Raw genomic sequence first — 23584 nt, forward strand, 5'->3', positions numbered from 1 at the left:
TTTGGAACTTGTTTGGGGCTGCTTATCCACCATCCAGACTATCCTGCGTTGACACCTTTCATCAATTTTTCTCTTCCGTCCATGCCCTGGGAGATTAGCTACAGTGCCATGGGTTGCAAACTTCTTAATAATGTTGCGCACTGTGGACAAAGGCTAATCTAGATCTGGAGATGGACTTGTAACCTTAAGATTGTTGAAATGTTTCCACAATTTTGGTTCTCAAGTCCTCAGACAGTTCTCTTCTCCTCTTTCTGTTGCCCATGCTTAGTGTGGCACACACAGACACATAATGCAAAGACTAAGTGAACTTCTCTCCTTTTTATCTGCTTTCAGGTGTGCTTTTTATATTGCCCACACCTGTTACTTGCCTCAGGTGAGTTTAGAGGAGCATCACATGCTTGAAACTATCTTATTTTTCCACAATTTTGAAAGGGTGCCAATAATTTTGTCCAGCCCATTTTTGGAGTTTGGTGTGACATTATGTCCAATTTGTATTTTTTTCCTCCCTTTGTTGGTTTAGTTCCAATACACACAAAGGGAATAAACATATGTATAGCAAAACATGTGTTACTGCAATCCTTTTCTGTGAGAAATACTTGATTTTCTAGAAAAAAATTCAGGGGTGCCAACATTTGCGGTCATGACTGTACATACCTCCTGTGGCTCTTTTTTCTTTTTCCCCTGTCTGCTCCAGCACGGTGCAGCTTGGGTTGCACTGGTCCCGAGGCAAGATGGCTATTAGCCACGATCTTACCAGGCACAGCGCTACACGTTCAGTGGCGGCCAGTATCTGCATGACATACATGTACGTCACAGGTCGGGAAAACCTTTCATGACGTACATGTATGCTGTGCGTTGGGAAGGGGTTAAAACTAGTTTTAACTAGGCAAACCTGTTTTAGTGAAATGTCTCAAATCTTTCCCCTGACCCCAGCAGGCCTCTGTGTGAGTAATGTCAGATTACAAGGATAATAACCCTAATTATACACACAGTGATGTCACAGTACAGGGATAATGCACACAGTATAGGGATAATACACAGTGACGAATGATGTCACATTACAGGGATAACCCCTATGATGTCACAGAACTAAGATAATGCACATATGATGTTACAGTGTAGAGTAAATATGCAGTGATGTCTGTCACTGTGTTGGGGTGGGGAAGTATAAAATGGCAGGGGCCAGGGCACAGTATTTATACTCTTACCTTTGTAACTTGCTAATCTTCTGTTCTCTTGCAGTCTCAAATCTTTCCTCTGACCCCAGCAGGCCTCTGTGTGAGTCTGAGCTGAGCAGACAGGCCAAGATTGCTCAGTGTATGGCAGTGTTTACCAAGAAGATGTTTCAAATCTACAACTCCCAGCATGCCCAGACAGCCCTGAATGCTGGGAGTTGCAGTTTTGCAACAGCTGGAGGTTGCTGATATATGGTCTCACTCAGCAGCTGACACGTGTGCCACTTGTCTTTTTATTTGGGGAACAGGCCTGAATTTCTAATCTAGTGATTCCCATGGCTGTGAGCATATTACAGAAGTCAAAGTCACATATCTTGTAAAGTCCTGCACTGCAAGTAGCTCCGTAACATCCCACATCCAATCGCTGTTTTCCCCCTGTGCCGAACTTTGCCACCACGGAAAAGAAAAAAAAAAAAAAAAAACAGTAGCAAAGTGGAAATATTTACAGAAAAATATAATGGTGTCCCTTGAAAAGAAGCTCCATAAAATTTTATGAACTCCTGGTCTTGTGCTGTGATCCTTAGAGGCTCCTAGCACTGATGCTGTAAATTTATGCACGCTCGCTCCTGGCAGCCACGTGCTCCCCCAGGCAAAGTGACAGGCCAGGAGTGAGCACTGCAGAATGCTAGTCCCATCCGCAGCTTTGTCCATTAGCCATCTCTTGTCCATGACTCGTGGACAAGCTGATGCTGCTGCGGGACTCAGCAGTATCCCAGGAGGTATGGAAACCCCTAGTGATGTGATTTTCAAAGACAGTTTTTTTAATAAAATGTTTTTTTTCTTGTTTTTTTTTCTTTAAAGAACTATATTAGAAAAACTATTGTTTAGTCAAGATGTCTAGACTATCAAAAGTTTGTTTTGGTGCTTTGCAAAGGGGTACACGGGTATGCAAGGGCGACGTGGTCGGCCAGCACGAGCATTCTTATTGGAGGGGATACGTGGTTTTGTGGAGGCAGCGTGGTCAACCTGCACGAGCGTGCTTAGGCAGCATAGTCAACCCACGACAAGTCAGGCGACGTCACACAACCAATAAGAATCATTCTCAACCACCATGTGTGAGCTAGATGAACTTTGAACTCAAGCGCCACGTTTAAGCTAGATAAACTTTGAGCTCTGTGGAAACAGTTTGAACTGAGTCATTATGTTAAAACTAGTATTCTCCACTTTAAACCAGTTTCAATTGACATTCAGTTTTTGATTAGCAGTAAATTCTAGTTTGTACGAAGGCGTTCACTAAATATTCTAGTTTGTAAGAAGGCGTTTGAACAAAGGCGTTCAGTAAAAACTGGTTTTATCTAGGAAAAAATTGTCAATTCTAGTTTTCAGACTATGTGGGCTAGAATTATTTCAGACAATCATACTACGTGGCGCCCATCTTAATTGTTCAAGCCAAAAACTCCATGTTGTGTAAAATTGATTCTTAGTCTTTAAGGGGTACTCCCGTGGAAAACTTTTTTTATTTTCTTTTTTTAATCAACTGGTGCCAGAAAGGTAAACAGATTTGTAAATTACTTATATTAAAAATCTTAATCCTTCCATTACTTATTAGGTTCTGAATACTACAGAGGAAATTCTTTTCTTATTGGAACACAGAGCTCTCTGCTGACATCATGACCACAGTGCTCTCTGTGCAGAGTAGGAGAAAATCCCCATAGAAAACATATGCTGCTCTGGACAGTTCCTAAAATGGACACAGATGTCAGCAGAGAGCACTGTGCTCATGATTTCAGCAGAGAGCACTGTGTTCCAAAAATAAAATAATTTTCTCTGTAGTATTCAGCAGCTAATAAGTACTGGAAGGATTAAGATTTTTTTAATAGAAGTCATTTACAAATCTGTTTAATAAAAAAAAATTCCACCGGAGCGAGTTTGCTCTGTGCATTGACGACAGCAGGGTGCCGCAGCCGAGATCACGGGGGTCCCCAACGCCTGGACCCCCGATATCAGACCTCTTATCCCCTATCCTTTGGATAGGGGATAAGATGTCTAGGGCCAGAGTACCCCTAAAACTGTAACGTACAGTACATTATATATATATATATACAGTATACACATATGTGTCAATTGCTCTACACTATGTAATACATTTGGTGCACGTACACATTTCCAACACTACAAATTATAGGGGTTATCCACATAAGGTGATTTTAGAACGTACCTGGCAGACAGTAATGGACATGGTTAGGAAGGATCTGCGCTTGTCTTGGAGCTAAATGGCTATGTTGTGAGATTACCATAATACTCTGGCTAGCTTTTGTGAACTGGTATTTCCTGTTTGACTTTTCTTTTTTTGACTACAAATCCCACAATACCATTTTTCTCCCTCCCACACATCAGCCACCCCACCCATTGAAACATAAATGAGCTGCATCCATTCAAAAGTCCTGTGATTTTCAATCAGGGTGCCTACAGCTGTTGCATTAGTTGCAGATTGATCTCTCTCCCACCAAGCGATCCCTCCACCCATTGAAGCAGACAGGCTGACTAGTGAGTCAGGTCTTGGCCGTATTGCAACCTTGGAAAAATCTGAGACAATAGTCATCTTGTATGCTGTTAAAAATAAATATTGGGGTGAAAATCACATAAGAAATGTAAGAAAACCATCGCACACAGGTATAGACACTATATTATGAACTACACTAACTATACAGCCCCTGTAGCATAGTCAAATAAAAAATAAAAAAATCCTGGAATACCCCCTTAAAGGTGTAAAAAAAAAAACACAACTGCAATTACCAGCATGCCCTGACAATGAGAACACGCAAAAGCTGGAGCGTTATAGTTTAGGGATCACTGCCCTAACATGTGGTACTCTATATGGTACACAGGTATAACTCCGTGCACCCCCTGAGTTTTAATAAGTGTGAATAAGGCCCTCCCCTAAAAATAAAAAAAATTACCCCCTCTTCCAATTTTACAAAAAAAAAAAAAAAAAGTAAAACAATTAAATATATAATCATATTTGGTATTGTCGAAAATGTCCGACCTATTTAAAGTGAAATGTTAATGATACCGTGCAGTGAATGGCATAAACGTAAAAAAATACCAAAGTACAAAATTGCTGATTTTTTGATCACATCTTATCCCAAAATCTTACCAAAATTTTTTTACATACAAAAGTGATACCGCTAAAAACTACAGATCATGGCACAAAAAATGAGCCGTTACACAGTCCTATGTATAGAAAAATAAGAAAGTTATAGGGGTCAGCAGAGGGTCAACTTTACAATACAGCAACATGCAGCACTTACCACAACCACTGACTGTGCTGAGGTAATTTTTCCTAGCTGTGTATTGCACAGACAGATTTATCATCATATGCTCTGTGCCATGTCATAAATTTGACATACATCAGCACTTTCACAGCTAAAAATGATTGACTGTAAAATACCTTTAACACAGAAAACAATGATAAATTCCCCCCATTTTTTTTTACTTTAATTTGAAATCTGCACCAAAATTCTTGCAAGTCCACACAATTTTTATTACAGGTTTTGGTGTTGGCTTTTATGCCATGTGGGGCTGTGCCCATTTTGTTCATAGCTTGCTTAGCTATGTAAGTAAAGAGTAAAATATTGAGTTAATCTGTAGTGAATTAACACTTATCTCCTATCCACAGGATAGGGGATAAGTGCTTGATCTCAGGGCATCCGAACGCTGGGACTCCCCGTGATCTCCTGCACTGGGCCATGGTTCGGCAGTGGCTCTTCCATGCAGGAGGCCTCGCGGGCGACACGCCTCCTCCATGTAGTTCTATGGGAGAGGCTGGGAGGCAGCGCTTGTGCCTCCCCGCCTCTCCCATAGAACTGTATGGGGAAGGGGAGGGGGGCTACACACATTAGCCGCTCACATAGAGCAGCAATGCGGGGGCCCCGTTTGGGAGATTGCTGGGGTCCCAGCGGTCGGACCCCCCCCCCCCCCCCCACGATCAAACACTTATCCCCTATCCGGTGGATAGGGGATAAGTGTTATAATGCTGCAGATGTCTGTTAATGCATGCTTTATTGTTTTACAAGCATTTAAGAAGATGGGATAGAATAGTTTTTTTTTTCGTGACCATGGCCTTATTGCAAGAGCAACCGTTTACTTATTTTGTTGACCAGTGGGGGCCTAGGTTTAGACAAAAAATCCCCCAAAAAACTATTGATGAGACCGAATTGTTATTTTTTAAGACTTGTGTACAATTATACGGACTTCATGGTTCATGCCCTTTGGTTTGGATGCAATATTTAGATATTTTTTGTGTTTATGGCATGCAGTCATATATGCAGAAAACAGAATGTGTCAAAATTCTATCGCAAACTTTATTCAATCATATCCCCAGTTAAAATAATTATAAATATTAAAGGGCTTGCTTCTAATAGTGGTTTAAACTGAAATAATTTCAGGGTTTCAGAGATGATCACTGAAAGGGAATGTGTCACCATTGTCATATTTTTTATATGTGACATTATATTCGGGGTATATATCTGATTCCTGCTGTATCCTGCTTTGTACAGTCAGTGGGTCTGTTAAATTTAGTGTATTGAACATAGTCAGCTAGTAACTACGTTTGATCCATTTCCAGTGTGCATAGATCTATTTTGAAGTAATTATAAGTTTGGTCTGCCACACTTTTAAATTCTTCTAAGTAAATGTAGAAGTGCAGGAAATGTACTGAACTTAATCACTTTTTGACTACATCAAGTCCATAAAATTAAATGGACTAACCACATGATACTGTATACGGTGAATGTTTTGTCAGATTGTCATGTGAACAGCACTTTAGTTTCTTTAAACAATTCAAAAGCAAGATAGAAATATAGCTTCATATAGAAATACAGGTGGCCAAGCACAGCCTGGTTAGAGTACACTGTGTGCTAATTTTAACATTGTTCCAACCAACAATTTCGAAGAAAAAGCGTAGAATATTGAGCTATCCAGTATGGTTGTACAGTATGAATGTACAGTCTAACTGTACAGATCAATTTGTACATCTGTAGCTTTATTGGTTTCATAGAGACAGGTCTTTGGATTTGGCACTGTATATTGTGACTTAAAGCAAGATGACTGCCAGATCATGTGACCTAGGACCTTCATGTTAGAAAAGGTTATACACACAATAGCAGTCTGCAAATGTGCCAAGTTTCATAGGTTTTTGATTAACAGTGTATACAGAATAGGTATTTTAAAAATAGAGAGCATTAATGCTATGTACATGTGATTGGCGTGTGGTGGCTATATTGATTATGCAAATGTACCAGCTTTAACAAACATGCTACAGCAGGTTTCCTAGGACATTTTATGCCAAGTTGTGAATTTTTCTAAGGGTACGTTCAGACGTGCGGATTTTCGCAACGTATTTAGCTGCGGATCCACCTCTGAAGGACCTCCTATATGCTGCCTTTATATGTGCCTGCTCGAAGCGGCAATACGCCGCCCCGAGCAGACACACTGCGATGTGCGAGTCGCCGCACGCATGCACAGTATACTCGCACATTGTGGCAGCTCTCGGCCTAGCTCATTGAGCAGGGGAAGCTGCCGCGATGTGTGCGAGTACACCGCGCATGCGCGGCAACTCGCACTTCGCAGTGTGTCTGCTCGGAGCGGCGTATTGCTGCTCCAAGCAGGCACATTTAAGGGCACCATACAGAGGTCCTTCAGCGGCGGATCTATAGCGTAAAATACGCTGTCAATCCGCACGTGTGAACGTACCCTTACAAATGGTTTCAGAGAAGATGTTTGTAAAATATTGTGAAGTTCTATATGGCCACCAAGTCATGTGATCAATAGACTTGTAATGAATAAATCTGACTAAGGATTAAAATATAACCACATACAACAGAGAAGCAGATGTTTAAATATTGTGCACAATGAGGGACATTTATCAATCTTTGCTTATGTATTCTTTTTTTTAGTAATTTTTTCCTTACTTTTTTTTTGCTTATGTGCGACGTATTTATCAACTGGTTTCAGCCTGTTGATAATTTTCTTTCACATAAGCAATTTTTCCTTTTTTACTTTGGTAGTAGCTTTTTCTGCTCCATGTCTGAGCTGGAGTAAATTTAGTCAATTTTTAACGCTGTTGCGACTTTTTTTTGCGCAGTTGCGACAGTCGCAGTTAATAAATACCTGACTACCCGTAGTCCATTTTAAAATTATTACTACATAGTAAATTTTAGGAAAACTTGCTTTTCTCGCTTTCCAGTCAAAATGTCGCACAAAAAATCGTGTAGTCGCAGTTGCGACAATTTTGCGACAATTATAGTAAAGAAAACCTGACTAAACCCGTTGATAAATGTCCATAAATAATGCCACAAAAGACAAGATGGCTATGAAAGCATGCGACCCATTACCTTTATGATAAACAAGATATAGCACGGTATAGCAGTCTAGCGTTGTACCAAGTGTGATAAGTTTTGGAGTAACAGTGCGGCTATATAAAATATTGAAACATATGGAAAAAAAATATATAGGCTGAATAGATAATATTGTAGAATTTGATAGAATTCAATATGGCTGCCAAGCCATGTGGTTGAATAACTTAAAATGAACATAAATCAGTCATGAGCACCGTTTGCACAGCAAATGTACATCTGTGAATTTAATGCAAGTAGTGTATGCGTTGTAACCGCTCACTCTTGCCGTCACTCTCCAGCACACCTGTGCTGCGGAGTTGCCGGTGCCGCCCTTGGCTGCTCAGAATTGTACAAAAGGATATGTCCAGCACTCAAGTTATGCAGGTAAAACCAAGCTTTCTTTATTGGAATCTTAAGACAACTGTCACCTACAGAACAAGCATGTCTAGCACGTTTCACACCTGCTTAATCGTGTACTGACAAACCATATAAACCACCCTACCAAAATACATGAGGGTAAGGTCACATGACCTCTTACATCATCAGTTAAAAAAGGCAGTTGGAAAACCAGAAATGGAGCTGATTAATGCAGTTTTCTAGGCGACTGTGAGGTGACTGTTCACACTTTTGCAGATAATTGGAACCAAACCGCTTAAGTAAAAAAACTTTCGTATATATAGATTAGAACCTAGTGAATATGGTACCACTGGTTATAGTTAGAGAAAAACTTATATCGCAATCATAGAAACTTGGATTGATCGCAATTTTTACTTATGGTTCTCTATCATTACAATCTAGGAATTCACCAAATACTTATATAGTAACTGTTCCTTCTTTAACCCTGCAATTCTAACTAGCCCTCTTATCCCAGAAAGATATAGTTAATTTATAGGTGGAACAAATGATGAGCCAAGCAAACTGCAATATCATGACCCATATTATAAATAATTATAAATGCAAAGAATAACATGAATACCAAATTCAAACAGGATAACAGTATAATCACAGAAAATAATATAATGGCATAAAAGAACAGTTCTGATCTCAAGCCCCCCATATTAAGGACATATTACAATCAAGCCCGATCTTCTGTTAAGACCCTGCGGGTATCTTGTTTCCAGGAGAAGCATCCAATAGGTTTCCCTATTGTAAAGTCTACTTCTTAAATCCCCCATTCTGGGTCCCAACTTAACTTTCTCGATACCAGATACTCGCAGGGATCTTGTGTCACCCATATGAATATCCCTAAAATGTTTTTAAAGCATGGATATCCCAACTCCATTGCCTCTTGCATCCGCAATGTGTTTCCTAAAATGAGTTTTCAATGGATTACTCGTGCACCCTTAATACTGTCGTTTACATATCATATACACTATTGATTTTGAATTACAATTAATATATTCCCGTATAGGGTAGCTTTTACCTGCATGACAAGACGTCACATTCTTAGTAGGATCCATTAAATCACAAGTCATACATCTAACGTGACCACATTTTCAATTGCCCACTGTATTTAGCCAATTTTGTTTCTTTCCTTTCGTTTTAACACAATCGCTCTGAAATAAACTAGCGGATAAGGTAGAACCTAGTGAAGGGCCTCGTTTGGACACTGTTGCTGTACCCTCTGCAACTATTTCCTTAAGGATAAGATCTGTTTCCAATATTGGGATGTATTTCTCTACAATATGTTTAATTTCCATAAACTGGGTACTGAATGGCATGACAAATGTTTCCTTTTCTTGTTTCAACACATTCTCCTGTTACCTCTATTAGAGTAGGTTATTAATTCACTCTGGTCAATTCTCTCTACCATTTTGTGGGCTCTCTCCAAAACATCCTCTGTATACCCTCTTTCCCTAAATCTGTTGGAAAGCTTCCCGACTGCTTCTTTGAATTGCTAATTACCCGTGCAGTCTCTGTTTATCCTGCACATCTCACCAAAGGGTATGTTATGTAATACGTGTCTGGGATGACATTAGGAGGCTAGAAGCACTGAATTTGTGGCCATTTCTTTTCGGTAGGGAGTGATCTAAACCTGGTCTCCAATACTATACAATGTAATATCTAGAAAGTTAACCAAGGTTTTGCTAAAGTAATATATGAAGCCTTTGGGAGTGAGTGGAACACCGGAATGATGGGATTGCGTACAAACAGAAACTCCTCTAATTTTGCTCTCAATAGCTCCTAGGGCCACACCCTCCTTTAGTATCTTCTTCAAATTATTTTGGAAGATCCTCGTAGGATCTCCTTTTGAGTTTTCTGTATGTCATCTCATCTGATAAGATATGAAGATTTTATTTTTTGTACAACCCTGAATCCAATAATATGATGTTCCCCCTTCTTATCTGCATTCTGTATCTTGATGTACTCATTATCACACAACTCTTTCTGTGCATTTCTTTCCGCTTTATTGAGATTATCAAAAATCTTTTTAGTAGCAACTTTTTCATGCTGATTCAAGTAGGAGAAATGGGGAAGAGGGAACTCCAGCTCCACAGTGGATAAAATTTTACCTTTAATGGTACATGTTAAAAGGAAAGTCCAAAGTGAACAAAAAGACAAACAGTGCTCTGGTGAGTTAAAAACCCACGTCCACCGACGCGTTTCGGACCGCTAACAGTCCTTAGTCATGGTGCTACATCCTAACCGGACAACTGCCTTATATATACTAGATAGTATGTCAAAGTCACATGACAGACTACGTCACTAATTGAACCACACCTGTTGCATAATAGCTGCTAATCAAAATACGGCGAGCAATTAATAAATTTGAATATGGCAGGCTTGAGTAAAAACTCATGCACTTTGATTAAATCTCTCTCTACCAACTCCTGGAATCTATCCAGAGCCTCCGGACGGGAGGCAAGAGGATAGAATCCAGGGTTTGGTGGAGCGATATGGAACCTGCAAAACATCACAAAAATCCTATTTTTTTTTCTTTTTGTAAACCAGACAAATTCAACAGTGTGTTTTTGATCATAAAAATTATTGCAAACAATGTCCACATTATTTTCACCTCCAGTATCATCTGACACAGACACCCTGGGAGCAGAGTCCTCAAATAACGTGAAAAAAATTATTTGTAGTGTAAGACCTCGTGCCAACTTATTAACATCAAGTAAGGTTTTAAAAAGGTTAAACGTAAATGTTGGCACAAAGTTAAGTCCTTTTACTTAACAGGGTGATCTGCGCAGGAAAAAGTAAGCATGCTGATAAATTAGTCAATATTATTAAGAAGTGGAAGGAAAGGAGGGTTTGTACAGAAAAAGAGAGAAAAGTGTTCTGAGTGTCTTGTATTTTGTCAATCTTGTATTCACTTTTCCAGTAGCAATCCTATACTAAAATAATGTATTTATTTGTTACAGGAATGGAAGTAGTAAAGCCATATACACCTGTGTCACAGGACTTAGTATTGGATTCCATACAGTCAACACACTGTAATAAGAATTATATTTACATGATGATTAAAATCTACACAAATGGAAGTTTTACTCCGAACATCGATAAACTGGAAATAGGTAACGCATTTTCAAATATCAAAATGTATTTATTTATATTTTTTTTTATAAAGGTCTGGGGAATATATGACTATTGCTATTATATTATACTGTATAAACTCAGTGTACTGTATATATACTTATGCAGGTCTCTATGTGCTACCAAAGCTCTGACTTTAATACATGGAGTGCACAAGACCTCTGAAGATGTTCTTTAGTATCTGTTATGTGTTAGTATTTCAAATTCTGTACTTTGGAGGGTGGGGTCTTCATGGATCAGACTTGTTTATCTAGCACTACCCACAGGTGCTTGATAGTACTGAGATTTTGGATATTTGCACGCAAATTTTTGTGCATGTTCCATTAAAGGGGTATTCCAGGATTTTTTTTATTTGACTGTTACAGGGGCTGTAAAGTTAGTGTAGTTCATAAAATAGTGTCTGTGTGTGACGATTTTCTCACAATTCTTAAGTGATTTTCACCCCAATACTTATTTTTAACAGCATACAAAATGACTGTTGTCTCAGATTTTTCCCAGTTGAGACCTGACTCACTAGTCAGCTGATGACAGGGAGCCTGTCTGCTTCAATGGGTGGAGGGATCTCTTGGTGGTAGAGCACTGGTGTCAAACACAAGTTTTTTTTGGTGCAAAATTGAAAGCGTTCTGTCATGTGGCCCGCGTAGCCGCCGCCAGCCTTCACCTTTTATTCACGTTTTTTTTTTTTACACAAGAAAGCCGCCTCTTCAGCGCATGCGCGGCAGCCTACAAGCCAGAGAACGTCTGCCCTCTAGCGATCCTCCTTCGGTCCTCCTGGTCCTCCGCCTCTATGGTGTACGCACGGGACGTCAGTGACGTCCCATGCGTACAACCATAGAGATGCGGGAGGACGGCAGGATCATCGCAGGACGCGCGCCGGCCAGGGCTTGGTAAGTGACCGGCGGCGCGTTATCATCTTCAGCGTTCTGGTCACCGCTCGACCTGTCCTGGCACCTACTGCTATGGTCCATAGGCCATAGCAGTAGATTGTGACCCCGGGCCGGAGCAGCGGGGACCGGATCACAGTGGGGACAGCACACAGACATACAGCCTCCAGCCATACACTGTATATGGCTGGAGGCTGTATGTCTGTGGGGAGGGAGGGAGGGGGGGTGCTGCCAACCTAATGTGGGGGGAACTATACTGCCAACTAATTTGGGGGGACATGCTGCCAACTAATGTGGGGGAACATGCTGCCTACCTAATGTGGGGGGAACTATACTGCCTACCTAATGTGCGGGAGCTATACTGCCAACCTAATGTGGGGGAACATGCTGCCTACCTAATGTGGGGGGAACTATACTGCCTACCTAATGTGGGGGGAACTATACTGCCAACCTAATGGGGGGGGGGGCTATACTGCAAACCTAATGTGGGGGGAACTATACTGCCAACCTAATGTGGGGGAACATTCTGCCAACTAATGTGGGGGAACATGCTGCCTACCTAATGTGGGGGGAACTATACTGCCTACTTAATGTGGGGGGAACTATACTGCCAACCTAATGTGGGGGAACATGCTGCCTACTAATGTGGGGGGAACTACAAGGTACTGTACATTGCGGTAGGAGGGGTAGTCTTATATGGCGAGTATATCCCAAACTCTACATTTTAACTGTAAAAGTTGGGGGTCGTCTTATACACCCAGTCGTCTTATACGCCGGCATATACGGTATGTGGGGGAGAGGTCCTACAGATACAACCGGCCCTTTGAGGGTGATTAAACTGCTGATGCGGCCCCAGATGAGTTTGGGTTTGACACCCCTGTGGTAGAGAGATCAATCTGCAACTAATGCAACAGCTGTAGGCACCCTGATTGAAAACCACAGTTTTTTTGAATGGATGCAGCTCATTTATGTTTTAATGGGTTGGGTGGCTGATGTGTGGGAGGGAGGAAAATGGAATTGTGGGATTTGTAGTCAAAAAAAGAAAAGTCAAAGAAGAAATAACAGCTCACGAAAAGCTAGCCACAGTGTCATGGTAAACTCACAACATAGCCATTTAGCCCCAAGACAAGTGCAGATCCTTCCTAAGCATGTCCATTACTATCTGCCAGGTACGTACTAAAATCACCTTATGGTGGATAACCCCTTTAATCATCCTAACCTCTAACCATCATTTTAACCTTAAGGACCAGGTCATTTTTTGCAAATCTGACCACTGTCATTTTAAGCATTAATAACTCTAGGATGCTTTAACTTATGAATTTGATTCCGAGATTTGATCGTTTTTTTGGGACCTATTCTACTTTGTTAGTGGTAAATTTTGGTCAATACTTGCATCATTTGTTGGTGAAAAATTCCAAAATTTCCAGAAAAATTTGAAAATTTATCATTTTTCTAACTTTAACCCCTTAAGGATTCGGGGTTTTTCCGTTTTTGCATTTTCGTTTTTTCCTCATTACCTTTAAAAAAAATCATAACTCTTTAAATTTTGCACCTAAATATCCATATGATGGCTTATTTTTTGCGCCACCAATTCTACTTTGTAATGACATCAGTCATTTTACCCAAAAATCTACGGCGAAACGGGAAAAAGAATCATTGTGAGACAAAATTGGGGAAAAAAAAACGCCATTTTGTAACTTTTGGGGGCTTCCGTTTCTACACAGTACATTTTTCGGTAAAAATGACACCTTATCTTTATTCTATAGGTCCATACGATTAAAATGATACCCTACTTATATCGGTTGGATTTTGTCGTACTTCTGGAAAAAATCATAACTACATGCAGGAAAATCTATACGTTTAAAATTGTCCTCTTCTGACCCCTATAACATTTTTATTTTTCCGGGTATGGGGCGGTATGAGGGCTCATTTTTTGCGCCGTGATCTGAAGTGCCGCACGCTATTAGCCACGGGTCCCGGACGTTGTTAGAGGCTGGGCCCGACCCGCTATGATGCGGGGCCATGCCGTGGCCCCGCATTATAGATCGGGAGCGGACTTATGACGTACCGGTACGTCATGAGTCCTTAAGGGGTTAAGCACTCAGCGTTTTTCCGTTTTTGCATTTTCATTTTTTCCTCATCACCTTCTAAAAATCATAACGCTTTAAATTTTGCACCAAAAAAAAACATATTATGGCTTATTTTTTGCGCCGCCAATTCTACTTTGCAGTGACATTAGTCATTTTACCAAAAAATCCACAGTGAAACGGAAAAAAAATTTAAGAAATTGGGGGCTTCCGTTTCTACGCAGTGCATTTTTTGGTCAAAATGACACCTTATCTTTATTCTGTAGGTCCATACGGTTAAAATGATACCCTACTTATATAGGTTGGATTTTGTCGTACTTCTGAAAAAAATCATAACTACATGCCGGAAAATGTATACGTTTAAAATTGTCATCTTCTGACCCCTGTAACTTTTTTATTTTTCCGCATACGGGCTGGTATGAGGGCCCATTTTTATTCATTTTTTTATTATATAAAAAGTGACCAAAAATACGCTATTTTGGACTTTGGAATTTTTGGGCGCTTACGCCATTGACCGTGCGGTTTAATCAATGATATAATTTTATAGTTCGGACATTTACGCACGCGGCGATACTACATATGTTAATTTTTATTTTTATTTACACAGTTTTTTTTTATGGGAAAAGGGGGGTGATTCAAACTTTTATTAGGGAAGGGGTTAAATGACCTTTGTTAACTTTTTTTTTCACTTTTTTTTGCAGTGCTATAGTTCCCATAGGGACCTATAACACTGCACACACTGATCTCTTATGCTGATCCCTGCAAAGCCATAGCTTTGCATGGATCAGCGAGATAGGGGCTCGATTGCTCATGCCTGTAGCTCAGGCTTGGAGCAATCAATCGAAGATCGGACGCCGCAGAGAGAGGTAAGGAGACCTCCGCCTGCGTCCCAGCTGATCGGAACATCAGCCCGACTGAGCTGCCGGGAACCGTTTACTTTCGTTTTCAGACGCGGCGATACACTTTGAGCGCCGCGTCTGAAGGGTTAACAGCGCGCGGCACAACGATCGGTGCCGTACGCTGTTAGCCCAGGGTCCCGGCTACCGTTAGCAGCCGGGACCGACCCGGTGTGATGCGGGTTCACAGCGTGACCCCATTTTTCACACTGGGATCGGACTCAGGGCGTACAGGTAAGCCCTGAGTCCTTAAGAGTTTAAAGCTCTCTGCTTGTAAGGAAAATGGACATTCCTAATAAATTATATATTGATTCAAAAATACAATATGTCTACTTTATGTTGGCATCATAAAGTTTACATGTTTTTACTTTTTGAAGACATTAGAGGGCTTCAAAATTTAGCTGCCATTTTCAAATTTTTCACGTAAATTTCAAAATCAGAATTTTTTAAGGGACCAGTTCAGTTTTGAAGAGAATTTGAGGGCCCATATTTGACCCCATTATAAAAGCTGCACCCCTCAAAGAATTCAAAATGACATTCAGAAAGTTTGTTAACCCTTTAGGTGCTTCACAGGAATAGCAGCAAGAGGAAGGAGAAAATTTAATATCTTAAATTTTTTACACTAACATGTTATTGTAGACCTTTTATTATTATGATATTTTTTTTCATTTTTACAAGGGGTAAAAGGAGAAAAAGCCACCAAAATGTTTAACCTAATTTCTCTCGAGTAAGGAAATATCTCATATGTGGATGTAAAGTGCTCTGTGAATGCAATAGAGAGCTCAGAAGGGAAGGAGCGACATTGTGCTTTTGGAGACCGAATTTTACTGAAATGGTTTTGGGGGGGGGGGCATGTCGCATTTAGGAAGCCCCCTTGGTGCCAGAACAGCAATAAAAAACCCACATGGCACACTATTTGGGAAACTACACCCCTCAAGGAACGTAACAAGGGGTATAGTGGGCCTTAACACCCCACAGGTGATTGATATTTTTTTTTTCACTAAAATTATAGTGTTGCCCTTAATTTTTCATTTTTACAAGGGGTAATAGGAAAAGAAAACCCCCCAAAATATGTAACCCCATTTCTCTCGAGTAAGGAAATACCTCATATGTGGATGTAAAGTGCTCTGTGGGTGCACTAGAGGGCTCAGAAGGAAGGGGCAACATTGGTCTTTTGGAAAGAGAATTTGGTTGGAAAAGAAGTCAGGGGCCATGTGCGTTCACAAAGCCCCCTATGCTACCAGAACAGTGGACCCCCCCACATGTGACCCTATTTCAGAAACTATACCCCTCACTGAATGTAACAAGAGGTGCAGTGAGCATTTACACCCCACTGTCATTTGACAGATCTTTGGAACAGTGGGCAGTGCAAATAAAAAATTAAATTTTTCATTTTCATGGACCACTGTTCAAATCTGTCAGACACCTGTCTGATGTAACTGCTCACTGTACCCCTTATTACATTCCACGAGGGGTGTAGTTTCCAAAATGGGGTCACATATGCGGGGGATCCACTCTTCTGGCACTATGGGGGCTTTGTAAACGCACATGGCCTTCAATTCAAGCCAAATTTTCTCTCCAAAAACCAAATGTTGCTGCCTCCCTTCTGAGCCCTGTAGGGAGCCCGCAGAGCACTTAACATCCACCTATGGGGTATTTCCTTACTCAAAATAAATGGTGTTACTCATTTTGGGGGGCTTATTACCCCTTGTGAAAAAGAAAAATTTGGGGTAACACCAGCATTTTAGTGAAAAAATCAAGCTCACTATACCCCTTGTTACATTCCTTGAGGGGTGTAGTTTCCAAAATGGGATCACATGTGTTTTTTTTTTTTTTGCGTTTGTCAGAACCACTGTAATTATCAGCCACCCCTGTTCAAATCACCAATTTACGCCTCAAATGTACATGGTGCGCTCTCACTCCTGAGCCATGTTGTGCGCCCGCAGAGCATTTTACGTCCACATGTGGGGTATTTCCGTACTCAGGAGAAATTGCGTTAAAAATGTTGGGGGTCTTTTTTTCCTTTTACCTCTTGTGAAAATGAAAAGTATGGGGCAAAACCAGCATGTTAGTGTAAAAAATAAAAACATTTTACAATAATATGCTGGTGTAGACCCCAACTTTTCGTTTTCAAAAGCGGTAAAAGGAGAAAAAGCCCCCCCAAAATTTGTAATGCAATTTCTCCCGAATAAGGAAAAACACCCATATGTGGCTGTTGACTTGAAATATGACAGGTCTTCAAATTGATAGAGTGACATGCACATTTGGGGCCTAAATTAGGGATTTGCATCAGGACAGACCTGGATGCAAGCATTACACTTGCCACCACTGCCAAATTACACAACGGCAGTGTTTTCCAAAAAGGCTGCCTCCAGCTGTTGCAAAACTCCCAGCATGCATGCACAGTCAATGGCTGTCTGGCAATACTGGGAGTTATTTTGCAACAGCTGGAGGCTCTGTTTTGGAAACAGTGCTGTACAAGACATTTTTCATTTTTATTGGGGGTGGGGGGGGGAAATCAGTGTAAGTGGGTGTAGTGTTTTACTTTTTATTTTGTGTAGTGCAGTGTTTTTAGAGTACATGCACGCGGTCGGGTTCACAGCTGGGAGTTTCCTGCTGGGAGTTTGAGCTGCAGCAGAAAATTTTCCACAGCTCAAACCTAAAGCGGGAAACTTGCTGTAAATCCCCACCCGTGTGAATGTACCCTGCAAAACATGCATGCTGGGAGTTTTGCCACAGCTGGAGGCACAATGTTGGGGAAACACTGAGTTAGGTTACAGACTAATTCAGTGTTTCCCCACCAGTGTGCCTCCATCTGTTACAATACTACAACTCCCAGCATGCCCACCCAGACTGTCTAGGCATGCTGAGTTGTAGTTTTAAAACATCTGGAGGGCCACAGTTTGGAGACTACTGCACGTTTGTCTGCAAATTGTGGCTCTCCAGATGTTGTAAAACTACAACTCCCAGCATGCACTGCCAGCCAAAGGGCAAGCTGTGAGTTGTAGTTATGCAACAGCTGGAAGTGGCACAGTTTGGAACCCAGTGTATTGATCTCCAAACTGTGTCCCCCCATAGGTTGCAATACTACAAATCCTAGCAAGCCCAGACTGTCCAGGCATGCTAAGAGTTATAGTTCGGTAACATAGATGTTGTAGTTTTGTAACATCTGGAGGGACACAGTTTGGAAACCACTGCACCTCCATGTGTTGCAAAACTACAACTACCAGCATGCCCAGACTCTTCAGGCATGCTGGGTGTTGTAGTTCTGCGACATCTGAAGGGCCAGATGTTACAGAACTACAACTCAAAGCATGCCTTTGGCTGTCTGGGCATGCTGAGAGTAGTAGTTTTGCAACATCTGGAGTACCACAGTTTGGAGACCACTGCACAGTGGTCTCTAAACTGTGGACCTCCAGATGTTGCAAAACTACAACTCCTAGCATGGCCAGACAGCCAAAGGATTTCTGGGCATGCTGGGAGTTGTAGTTTTTATAACTTTTACAAGGCCACAGTGAGGATTACCAACCAACGATCTTCACTGCCGCCCCCGCAACAGTCACAACTGCAGCCCCTGATTACAGCCGCCGCAGCCGCTGATCACAGCTGCCCCGCCGCAGCTCCCGCAGCCCCCTCAACCCTCGGATCCCAGCTCTCAACTTTAACCACCCCACACCCCTCCTTCCATTGGTCGGTCAGTTCTGACTGACCAATGGCAGGGGATAGGAGGAGGTGGCACCCCTGCCGCTTCGCTCCTATCCTTCATAGTGATTGGGCTGTCTCTGACAGCCCCAATCACCTTTATTTTCCGGGCTATCGGGTGATCAGCCTGGAATCGCCGCGTCTAAAACGATCAGCCTGGAAAAGCCGTGATTCGACGGTCAGAAGTGACCAACGAATCATGGCGATCACTGACAAGGGGGATCTCAGGACTGTTACGCCGAGCGCTCCGGGTCCCCGCTCCTCCCCGGAGCGCTCGCTACACTCTCCTCACTGCAGCGCTCCGGTCGGATCCACTGACCCGGGGCGCTGCGATACCGCCTCCAGCCGGGATGCGATTCGCGATGCGGGTAGCGCCCGCTCGCGATGCGCACCCCGGCTCCCGTACCTGACTCGCTCCCCGTCGGTCCTGTCCCGGCGCGCGCGGCCCCGCTCCTTAGGGCGCGCGCGCGCCGGGTCTTTGCGATTTAAAGGGCCACTGCGCCGCTGATTGGCGCAGTGGTTCCAATTAGTCCGATCGCCTGTGCGCTTCCCTGTGTCGCCTCACTTCCCCTGCGCTTCCTTGCCGGATCTTGTTGCCATTGTGCCAGTGAAAGCGTTTCCTTGTGTGTTCCTAGCCTGTGTTCCAGACCTCCTGCCGTTGCCCCTGACTACGATCCTTGCTGCCTGCCCCGACCTTCTGCTACGTCCGACCTTGCTTCTGTCTACTCCCTTGTACCGCGCCTATCTTCAGCAGCCAGAGAGGTGAGCCGTTGCTAGTGGATACGACCTGGTCACTACCGCCGCAGCAAGACCATCCCGCTTTGCGGCGGGCTCTGGTGAAAACCAGTAGTGACTTAGAACCGGTCCACTAGCACGGTCCTCGCCATCCCTCTCTGGCACAGAGGATCCACCTCCTGCCAGCCGGCATCGTGACAAGGACCCCCTAAACGATGTGCCGGGATGGCTGCTGATAGATAGCAGTCATCCCGTTCCGATCACCGCCCTGGGTGCGGCAGTGACCGGAATTCCCATGGGCGTACAGGTATGCCCTTGTTCCTTAAGTACCAGGGAGCAAGGCGTACCTGTACGCCCTTTGTCCCCAACAGGTTAAAAGGGTACTCCTGCCCTAAGACATCTTATTCCCTATCCAAATGATAGGGGATAAGATGCCTGATCGGGGGGTTCCTGCCTCTGGGGACCCCCGCAATCTTCCATGCAGCACCCTGCTATCATCAGCCTCCAGAGCGAACATCGTTCTTGGTCTGATGAATCACGATCACGGGGCCGGAGTATCGTGACGTCACAGCTCCGCCCCCGTGTGACTTTACGATCCGCCCCCTCAATGCAAGCCTATGGGAGGGCGCGTGTTTGCTGTCCCCCTCATGAAAGATTGCAGGTGTCCCCAGCGGCGGGACCCTCGCGACCAGGCGTCTTATCCCCTATCCTTTGGATAGGGGATAAGATGTCTTAGGGCCGGAGTACCCCTTTAAACCGTACATGCCATTTGCAAAAACTTTTTGTATAATGTAAATAATAATGATATATGTATATTTTTAATATACATTAGTTAAAATGTGTTTACAGTCATGGCTGTAAATGTTGACACCCCTGATATTTTTCTAGAAAATGAATTATTTCTCACAGAAAAGGATTGCAGTAACACATGTTTTGCTATACACATGTTTATTCCCTTTATATGTATCTGAACTATACCAAAAGGAGGGAAAAAAGCAAATTGGACATAATGTCACACATGTCACAAAATGGGCTGGACAAAATTATTGGCACCCTTTCAAAATTGTGGCTAAATAAGATTGTTTCAACCATGAGGACTTGAAAACCAAAATTGTTGAAAAATATCAACAATCTCAAGGTTACAAGTCCATCTCCAGAGAACTAGATTTGCCTTTGTCCACAGTGCGCAACATTATCAAGAAGTTTGCAACCCATGACACTGTAGCTAATCTCCCTGGGCATGGACAGAAGAGAAGAATTTATGAAAGGTGTCAACGCAGGGTAGTTTGGACAGTGGATAAGCAGCCCCAAACAAGTTCCAAAGATATTCAAGCTGTCCTGCAGGCTCAGGCAGCATCAGTGTCAGCGCAAACTGTCTGTCGACATTTAACCCCTTAAGGACTCGGCGTTTTTGCATTTTCATTTTTTCCTCATCACCTTTTAAAAATCATAACGCTTTCAATTTTGCACATAAAATTCCATATAATGGCTTATTTTTTGCACCATAAATTCTAGTTTGCAGTGACATTAGTCATTTTACCAAAAAATCCATGGCAAAACAGAAGAAAAAATGTCATTTTGTAACTTTTGGGGGCTTCTGTTAAAAATTCTCATCTTCTGACCCCTATAACTTTTTTATTTTTCCGCGTACGGGCCGGTATGAGGGCTCATTTGCACCGTGTTCTGAAGTTTTTATCGGTACCATTTTTGTATTGATCAGATTTTTTGATTGCTCTTTATTCATTTTTTCATGATATAAAAAGTGACCAAAAATACGCTATTTTGGACTTTGGAATTTTTTTGCGTGTACGCCATTGACCTTGCGGTTTAATTAATGATATATTTTTATAGTTCGGACATTTGCGCACGCGGCAATACCACAAAGGTTTATTTTAATTTTTATTTACACATTTCTTTTTTTTTCTTTTTTATGGGAAAAGGGGGTGATTCAAACTTTTATCAGGGAAGGGGTTAAATGACCTTTGTTAACTTTTTTTTTCACTTTTTTTTTGCAGTGTTATAGCTCCCATAGGGGGCTCTAACACTGTTACACTGATCTTTTACACTGCCATAGCTTTGCATGGATCAGTGTTATAGGGGGTTGATTGCTCAAGCCTGTTGCTCAGGCTTGTAGCAATCAAAGGCCGATCGAACGCGACGGAGCAAGGTAAGGTGACCTCCGCTCGCGTCCTAGCTGATCGGGACATCGCGATTTTATCGCGATCAGCCCGACTGAGCTGCCGGGAAGCTTTTACTTTAGTTTTAGATGCGGCGATCAACTTTGATCGCCGCGTCTAAAGGGTTAATAGTGCTGCACGCTATTAGTCCAGGGTCCCGGCTATCATAAGCCGCCGGGGCCGACCCTGTATGATGCGGTGTCATAGCGTGACCTAGTTTTAAATACCGGGATCGGGCGCAGGGTGTACAGGTACGCCCCGCGTCCTTAAGAGGTTAAATGAAATGAACAGCTATGGCAGGAGACCCAGAATGACCCCACTGCTGACACAGACTTTAAAAAGTAAGACTAAATTTTACCAAAATGAACTTGAGTAAGCCAAAATCCTTCTGGGAAAAAATCTTGTGAACAGATGAGACCAAGATAGAGCTTTTTGATAAAGCACATCAATTTTACTCTTTACCAAAACGGAATGAGGCCTATAAAGAATAGAACACAGAACCTACAGTGAAATATGGTGGAGGTTCAATGATGTTTTGGGGTCGTTTTGCTGCCTCTGGCACTGGGTGCCTTGAATGTGTGCAAGGCATCATGAAATCTGAGGATTACCATCGGATTTTGGGTCGCACTGTACAGCCCAGTGTCAGAAAGCTGGGTTTGAGTATGAGATCTTGGGTCTTCCAGCAGGAGAACTGGGCCGACTTCGCTGTCGGTTACCGGCTCTACTGTAGGGACGAGCTGCACCTCAGTAGGGAGGGTGCAGCTGTGCTCAGGGAGAAGATGGCTAGAAGGGTGGAGGAGTGTTTAAACTAGGGACTGGGGGGAGGGAACCTATAACATAGAGGGGGGAAGACAGTGTAGATAGAGAGGGGGGACTTATTAATGTACTTGGGGGTGGAGCGGAGCGGAAACCAGCATTTTAGTGAAAAAAATAAAAATCGTTTACACATCCAACTTTAACTAAAAGTCGTCAAACACCTGTGGGGTATTAAGGCTCACTCTACCCCTTGTTACGTTCCTTGAGGGGTTTAGTTTCTAAAATAGTGTGCCATGTGTTTTTTTTCTTTTTTTTTGCATTTCTGGCACCATAGGGGTTTCCTAACTGCGACATGCCCCCCAAAAACCATTTCAGCAAAATTTGCTTTCCAAAAGCCAAATGTGACTCCTTCTCTTCTGAGCATTGTAGTGCGTCAGCAGAGCACTTGACGTCCACACATGAGGTATTTCCATACTCAGAAGAGGTGGGGTTGCACATTTTGGGTGGCATTTCTCCTCTTACCTTTTGTAAAAATGTAAAATTTGGGGAAAAACCAGCATTTTAGTGAAAAAAAAAATCTTTTACACATCCAAAGTTGTCAAACACCTGTGGGATGTTAAGGCTCACTGTACCCCTTGTTACATTCCTTGAGGGGTGTAGTTTCCAAAATAGTATGCCATGTGTTTTTTTTTTTTTTTTTTTTTTTACTGTTCTGGCACCATAGGCGCTTCCTAACTGCGACATGCCCCCAAAATCTATTTCAGCAAATAGGCAAATGTGACTCCTTCTGTTGTGAGAATTGTAGTGTGCCAGCAGAGCACTTGACGTCCACACGTGGGGTATTTCCATACTCAAAAGAGATGGGGTTACAAATTTTTGGGGGCATTTTCTCCTATTACCCCTTGTAAAAATTTAAAATTTGGGGGAAAACTAGCATTTTAGTAAAAAATAAATAAAAAAAATAATTTACACATCCAACTTTAACAAAAAGTTCCCAAACACCTGTGGGGTGTTAAGGCTCACTGGACCCATTGTTACGTTACTTGAGGGGTGTAGTTTCCAAAATAATATGCCATGTGGTTTTTTTATTTTTATTTTTTTGCTGTTCTGGCACCATAGGGGCTTCTTAAATGTGACATGCCCCAAACTCAGTCTCCAAAATCCCACTGTCGCTCCTTCCGTTCTGAGCCCTCTAGTGCACCCACAGAGCACTTGGCATACACATATGAGGTATTTC

The 23584-nt window shown here is 42.4% G+C and overlaps 1 protein-coding gene across 1 annotated transcript in view; it reads left to right on the forward strand.

Annotated features, from left to right (window-relative positions):
* The window catches only part of LOC130362079 (cytochrome b5 reductase 4), a 270381-nt gene that overhangs the window by 173787 nt on the left and 73010 nt on the right, over window positions 1-23584 (forward strand). Inside the window, exon 12 of the mRNA XM_056566016.1 lies at window positions 10939-11091. Within this exon, the coding sequence (XP_056421991.1) occupies window positions 10939-11091 (153 nt within the window). The remainder of the gene's footprint in view (window positions 1-10938; window positions 11092-23584) is intronic.

Source organism: Hyla sarda, chromosome 3 (assembly GCF_029499605.1).
Source record: "Hyla sarda isolate aHylSar1 chromosome 3, aHylSar1.hap1, whole genome shotgun sequence".
Taxonomy (NCBI): Eukaryota; Metazoa; Chordata; class Amphibia; order Anura; family Hylidae; genus Hyla; species Hyla sarda.